The following is a 7,617-nucleotide window of genomic DNA, read 5'->3' on the forward strand; positions in this document are numbered from 1 at the left end:
TATGAGTTTAGATGATATTTTTCATTTTTGGTGTTAAGGCATTCCAAAAATATTTTGAAACATGAAAATTTTACCTGATTATATGTATAAAGAGTCACCCTTGTCTCACATACATGATACAACAAAAATAAATATTCCTTCATTTTATAAATTTTTAAAGATCCGAGTTAAAAATAACATAGATTTTACTATTTTTTCTTAAAATTATTTGCAAGTTTTACTTTTAGAAAAATTCTAAAGTGACCTATTTTTGGACGGTCTAAAAAAGGAAAAAAATGTGGCATGGAGTAGTAGAACTAGTTGAAATTTTTATCTTTGTCCTAAAGATTTTTTTTTTTTTGGATAGCTTTTTTTTTTTTTTTTTTTTTGGTGAAATATGGATTGCATTAAGGCTCCGTTTGGTAGGATGTAAAACATTTTCCCGGAAAATTGTTTTCCTCTATTTTCAGTTTTACATTGTTTGGTTGACAAAAAGAGTGTAAAACCATTTTTTCTTGTGGTAAAATTACTCTCCTAATGATGGAAAACCATTTTCCTCTTTCAAAATGAAGGGAAAATTATTTTCCTTATCTCTCCTGTACACTCCTCTCACTAGCTCCTTACTTTCCCTTTCATTTTCCTTTCATTTCATCATTTTTCTTACATCGAACCAAACAACGGAAAACTAATTTTGGAATTGTGTTTTCCATTGTAAATTGTTTTCCATGAAAATCATTTTACACTGAAAATATTTTACGTCCTACCAAACGGAGCCTAAAACTTAGAATTTTTTTTTGGACAGCTGATGGATTGTGTTCTGTCATTTTGATTATTGATTTATTATTGTGGACCGTGGTACAAACTGCAAAGGGAGAAGTAATAAGATCATGTGCTAGTATTTCGCTGTGGTACATAAAATTTTCAAAATAATCTCAGGGGCAGAATTGTAGTTTCATGCTTTTGATTATCTTGAGAAAAGTAATAAGCTCATTTGCTGTGGTACATAAAACTTTAAAAAATAATCTCAGGGGCAGAATTGTAGTTTCATACTTTTGATTATCTTAATATTTTTTATTACCAATTTATGCCCCTTATTATTAAAAAAAAAATTGAACAGATCGGATTAACAATAACTTATTGTGCACCGGAAATCATTAGATATATTCAATTTTCGCTTGATAGTCAGTTTTTTATATGATATAATCACATTTTATAAGTGAGTTTTTGCATAATAAGTCGTTTTTCTAATATAGTCACTTTTATGTGTAATAAAGTCATTTTAAATAAACAATGAATTATTGTGAGCTCGGTCCACCCAAAGTGTTCCGTGCATTCGGTACCAAATAAAAGTATTTATTTTTTAAAAACCATCGAATACAGGTGTTCAAATGTTCGACTCGACTATTTTGTAGAAAAAAAAACAAGTTTTTAGTTTAAGATGAAGTATCCAAGTGAAGTGTCGTGTCGGACACGACACGACACCCGATTTTTGAGGTAAATGAAGGTGTCGGAATAACATAGACAAAAAGCTGTCCTATTTTGGTGTGATACATCACATGAAAGTCCTGCCTGTTGCATTTGACCCATTACAGTGTACACCGAATTTTAGCTAAGTTTTGCCAATGTATTTTAATAAATTGTGACTTTGTCAATGTATTCTAATATTTATTCCAATTTCCAGCTGCTTGCTGAAGTTTATCATTTATGTGCTCAGTTGCTCATCTGGGATTGTGTTAATAATGATGTAATATAAAAGTGAGGATGGAAGTGATGTTTCTACTTCCTAGCTTTATAGAGAATGTTCATCAAGACTATGAATGCTCTTGTGTGTTTGAAATCTGCTATTACTTGTTCTTAGCCCGTGATTCATACTTTTTCACACAAATCATGAATTTCAGCTTTTATGTGAATTAATGCTCTACCAAGCATTGCATATAAAACTATATGTGGTGTTTAATGGAATTGTATGGTCAAATTCTAAAATGTTTAGATTAGACAGTTAATATTTCCTTGATCAGAACTATGAAATGCCAAGAGTGTTGCACTTTAGGCATGTTATTTGAAGATTCAGTTGTAATTCTGAGTGCAAAATGCATGAATGTTGCTACTGGTATAACCATATTTAGGTCTCAGACAGATAACTTCATTTTCTTCTCCAAGAGTTGTGACATTTCGCTCCCTTTTTTTCAAGGATTTTGATGGATTACAATTCAGATGAAAAGTCTGACATCAGTGATTCTGAGATTGAGGAGTATGCAGAGATACCATATGAATCATTGAGAACTGGTACATACAATGTATGGAGCATAAGAGGTGCCCTTAGGTGCCCATTTTGTGCAGGAAAGAAGAAGCAAGAATATGCACTCAAAGACCTGCATCAGCACGCGTCAGGTGTCGCCAAAGGTGCTGCCCATCGAAGTGCCATACAGAAGGCTACTCATTTGGCACTGGCAAGATATTTGGAAGTTGATCTAGGCTTTGGATCAGTTCAAGCTAGTCAACCAGCTGAGCCAAAGCCACAACCTGATGAACCAGAAGAGGAGCTCCTGTGCTGGCCATGGATAGGGATTATTGTCAACATCATGAATGAGGCAGAGATTGGTAAGCAATTGGCTGACAGTGAATTTTGGATGAAGACTTTCTCGAAGTACAAGCCGCTGGGAGTTGAGGTTTTTCAGGATGAAGAAGAACAAACTGCAAAAGCAATTGTGCAGTTTGAGAAAGAATTGAATGGTTACAAGAATGCACATGACTTTGAGAAGTCATTTGAAGCTGATCTTCATAGCAAGAAGGATTGGATTGCAAGCGGAGGGAATGTTGGTTCTCATATATATGGATGGCGTGCTCGTGCAGATGACTACAATGCAAAGGGGAAGATAGGAGAATACCTTCGCAAGAACACAGAACTCAAGACATTTTCTGAGATTATTCGGAAGGGGAAACAGGGTATTGAAACTATTGTTGTCAGCTTGGCAAATGAGATTGATATGCAAAATCAGAATCTGGTTGAAATGCAATCCATGGTCAATGAAAAGTCCATGTCCTTGAATCGAATGCTTGAGGAAAAAGATGAGCTGCTGCAAGCATTTTATGCAGGTCAGTTTCCCATGAACAACTGTGTTGCTTATAGTAATAGTAATGCTTCTGTTGTAAGAATATTGTTTAATTTCAGTCCATGTTACAGCTGGTTGTATTCACTCTACTTGGTGCATATTTTTATTTTGCAATTTTCAGCATGGAAAACAAACTTTCCCTCCTGCCTTATCAACTTGTTTCCGACTGTAGAAAGGCTTGTATTGCATGAGTGCAAGGGCTAAACACTTCTCTATAACCCTGCAGTAAATATTTGGATGTTTGACCTTTCCACATGTTGTGCTTCCCTATCTTTATCTGAGTACATTTTGAGATTGCTTAGGGCTTTCTGTCTTGTTTTGCGTACATGCATCCCATTTGATGTACTTATTATTTTCAAGGTCTGTCTGTAACTGCCTCCTAAGAACCATGAGAAAAAGGTCAGATAGTGTCAAGATTAGAAGGTTTGTTTGCCTTGACTGATTATTTTATGAAACTATCACATTACCTGACAATCTTGTCCTTGTTCGGTTCTCAACAGAAACCCAGGGGATGCAGCGAGTGGCTAAAGATAATGTTCAAAAGATGTTACAAGAGCGAGAAAAGATGTTCCACGATTTGGAGTCTAAGAGGAAAGAGCTTGATCAGCGTACCAGCGAATTAAGCAAGCGTGAGGCTTTAACTGAGCTTGAAAAGCAGAAACTTGAGGAGGAGAAGCGACAGGTGACTTCCTTATTCTCTCAAATAATGGTGGTCTGGCTAATCGAGACATATTTGTACAAACTTTGTGATTGTTGCTTTGTTATATACTTTGAGTCTATGACAAACTTGAGTTTTGAAGTACTTGATAAAACAAGATTTTGTTATTAGAAGTAGGATGCTCTTAGTTTAAGATCATTCAGGTCATGTATGCTCTAGCTTTCAGGTAGTGGCAGGTTCTGATTGCATTTAATGGTAGAAACTACTGTCTTATCCCAGTTTAGTTTAAAGCTGTACTGTTTATGATTATTAATATTTTGTTGCTCGACTTGCATCCATATCTCAATTCTCATGTAAGCTTCAAGATATTGTGAAGGTTTATGAATTTGGCGATCTCTATTATTGGTGAAAGTCAATGCACTGATCATCTTCTGATTTTCCAGAATGCTGAAAGAAATAATTCACTATACATGGCTTCCATGGAGCAGCAGATAGCAGATGAAAATGTATTGAGGCTTGTCAAACAACATAAGGTAAATGCTCATTTCTTGTGCATCAGAGCATGTTCATTTCATATATAGCTCACTGATAAAGTTTTGGTACTTTTGGAAGTGCAGAGGGAGGAGGAGGAAGCCTTGAAAAAGATTCTACAGTTGGAAAAGGAGCTGGATGAGAAGCAGAGGTTGCAGTTGGAGATCGAGGAGCTAAAAGGAAAATTAGAAGTTATGAAGCATCTGGGAGATGATAATGATATTGCAGTAAAGACGAAGATGAAGGACATGGCTGAAGAGTTGAATGATAGGATTGATGAACTGAACAATTTGGAAGCTTTGAATCAAACTCTCATGGTCAAACAACGACAGAGCAACGATGAGTTACAGCCAGCTCGGGCTGAATTAATTGCAGTATGTCCTTGCAACATTCAATCTTTTGCAAGATATCCATACTCTTGGTTATTATTTTTCTTTCAGTTTTGGTATATGGCTATATGCCTCAGTTTAGTGTATTTTCTAGCTATAACATTAACAATTTACATTAACGGTTTTGCAAGAAATGTTTAGTAGATGCATGTTAACGGTTTCCCTCTTCTCATACACACTGAAGGATAAAATTTACTTACTAATTACACTTCTTAAGAATTTGCAAAATTTCAAACAGGACAATAATAGTGGGAGGGAGAGAGTGTCATCTATAAAATCTAATCATTGCATAGTCATTTAGAGGTTAGAGCTGATAATCAACATAATGTTCGTACCAGTTTCTATTTTTTTTGGTTATATATTTCATTTTGGCTCCTGTGCTTCTGAATTTCAGATTACTGTTCCTGTTGTGCTGATTGCTCGATTAGATGATCTCAAACTACGTGCCTTCTTTACACATCTACTTATTTGTGTTTCAGGGTCTGCTGGAAATCCTGCAGAGTAATCGCACTAACATTGGGGTCAAAAGAATGGGGGAAATTGATGAGAAGGCCTTTGTAATGCAGTGCAAGAAAAAATATAAAGGAGATGATGCCCTAATAAAGGCAAGTAAGGGATGCTCGTTGTGGCAGAAATACTTGGGAGATCCAGCATGGCATCCTTTCAAAATTATAGAGACTAATGGAAAGAATGAGGTGAATTGTGTTGCTTGTTTACATCAAAAACTCCTAAGTTCAAGTCTTCCAGTTTGTCTATCGTTTACTAGCATTGTTGAACCTTAAAATGGATGAATGATACAGGAAATAATCAATGAGGAAGATCAGAAACTGAAAAGGCTCAAGGCGCAGTGGGGTGATGAAGTCTATAGAGCAGTTACTGTTGCCCTGCAAGAGCTCAATGAATACAATCCGAGTGGGAGATATGTGGTCAATGAGCTCTGGAACTACAAGGAAGGGCGAAAGGCTACAGTAAAGGAAGTTGTAAGTTATGTCTTTAAGAATCTGAAGGCTCTGAAGCGCAAGAAGTGAAGTTGCTATCTCGAACAAGTGCAGTGTAAGTACACCAGCCTAACTCAGGTTTCTATTTTTGCTGTGTCGCTGTATGCCATTCCCTGTGTGCAGCTTGCATGATATGATTAAATTACTTGGAAGTAATTCTTCCTTAGGTGATCAGAAGCCTGATAAGTGCCTGATAAGCTGTGACATTGAAGAGCGCAAAAGGATGAACAGTCTAGAACTATGTATTTGCTTCCTGGCCATATTTCTGTTACCCGTTTCTCAGGATGTTTTTCTGGCTGTAGGATGTGTCCACACTGATTAACATTGATAAAATTACCACGTAAATCAACCAATTCTTATTAATGCAACCATTCTTCTTGAATTGACTTGTCTGCTCATTTTTGCTTCTCCCTTTATCTTATGCTATTAGTGGCTGAACATTTTGATACTGATATTCCACCAATTCTTATCAGTGGATGAATACATTATGTACTCGATCAAGGCCCAAGGATTGATTTGAGTGATAATTGCCAACACGAAGGGGTGGTTCTTGTCCTAGTAAATTTAAGATTGCATTCTTGTAGGAATATTTGGTTCAATATGCTTGAACTTCTTAAGTAAGTGATTTCGAATATCTAAAAAAAGAACATAGAAATTTTAGGCGAACATTAAAGGAGTTATTCAGTTCAGCTGGTTCTTTGGTTATTTACGTCAGTCCAAGTGTGACTAAAGTTGTCATGGAGTTAAAACTTCGACTTAAATTCTAGCTTTGTTTATTTGAGTTGTTTGCGTTGTTGCATGCATGCATGCATACAATACATCAACAACAGCCACCACGTAGTATGGATCCTTCCGTAGAAGATCAGTTTTGCAGATCAAGTGCAGGAAACAAAACTATATCTTGCTCTGAAGAAATGTACTCTTTGCATTAGCCAACTTTTTACCTAATTCGAATCACTTCATAATATTTTCTAATAGAAGTATGTAATTATGCAGGTGAATGACCAGGCTGATTTTTTGGTTGATGATTCTGAAGTGTTACCTAGAAGTTTACAAGAAATGGCGACAATGTTTTGTGTTTGTAAATGATGTAAGGATGGTTGTTTTATTGGCTTTGGTGGCTAGCAAGTAGTAACTAAGTATTTAATCTAGGTATATCATAATATATGCTATACTTATCATAGATCTATCAACATATATACAACATACAAGTTGTTTTTGAGAAGATTGACAACAACTCATTTATGATAGAGTACTTGATGATGCAAAAGATTTTGGTGGTATATTTAGTACCTTTTTTGAAATGTTGCTGGTGCAATTGATCTAATTGTACTATATCCATAATCCCAAGAAGAAGAAACTCATTAGATAATCTTTCAGTTCTCAAGGTTAGAGATAGAAAATATAGTAGGGAAATTCATAATGCCTAGTAAATTGGAGCATCTATCATCATATTTCGAGTTTAACTGTTCATTTTGAAAAAACTCTAAAGAATTTTAGTGATATGTTAATGAATGTACTACTTAAAACATGTCAAAAACTGTAAAGAATTTGAGTGATATGGCTATAATCATAGATAAAACATTGTCTAACAAAAAACCTCGAATTGAGTTTCACAAGAACATAAATCGTATCAAAGCTTACAAATAATTGATAGTTCCGCTACCACCAACGAAGCACCATTTGATCGAAAAGTTTGCCGATCAAGTTTCATGTACTTACTAATTAATGTATTGTTTACCTAAACTTCAATTTGATGTGAGTGATATGTCTAGAATCACAATCAAATAGTCATTGAGGTTTATTAATAAAGCTTTAATAAAATAATATTATAATTTTTTTTATATCAGAAGCCATATTTATGTTGAAATTTTAATCCCAATAACAATCAATCTACCAAGTATATGGGTTATTGTGTCATTTTTATGTTGAAATTTTAATCCTAATCC

At 35.0% G+C, this 7,617-nt stretch overlaps 1 protein-coding gene across 1 annotated transcript; it reads left to right on the plus strand.

Annotated features, from left to right (window-relative positions):
• Nucleotides 1-1,698: 1,698 nt before the first annotated feature.
• On the plus strand, nucleotides 1,699-6,951 carry LOC104894437 (factor of DNA methylation 1). The gene is made up of 6 exons (XM_048644034.2): nucleotides 1,699-3,075; nucleotides 3,593-3,774; nucleotides 4,194-4,283; nucleotides 4,368-4,655; nucleotides 5,150-5,365; nucleotides 5,471-6,951. The coding sequence occupies exons 1-6, from the start codon at nucleotides 2,178-2,180 to the stop codon at nucleotides 5,696-5,698; spliced, it is 1,902 nt and encodes a 633-aa protein (XP_048499991.1). The 5' UTR covers nucleotides 1,699-2,177; the 3' UTR covers nucleotides 5,699-6,951.
• Nucleotides 6,952-7,617: the final 666 nt, after the last annotated feature.

The sequence above is a fragment of the Beta vulgaris genome, chromosome 5, assembly GCF_026745355.1.
Source record: "Beta vulgaris subsp. vulgaris cultivar EL10 chromosome 5, EL10.2, whole genome shotgun sequence".
Taxonomy (NCBI): Eukaryota; Viridiplantae; Streptophyta; class Magnoliopsida; order Caryophyllales; family Amaranthaceae; genus Beta; species Beta vulgaris.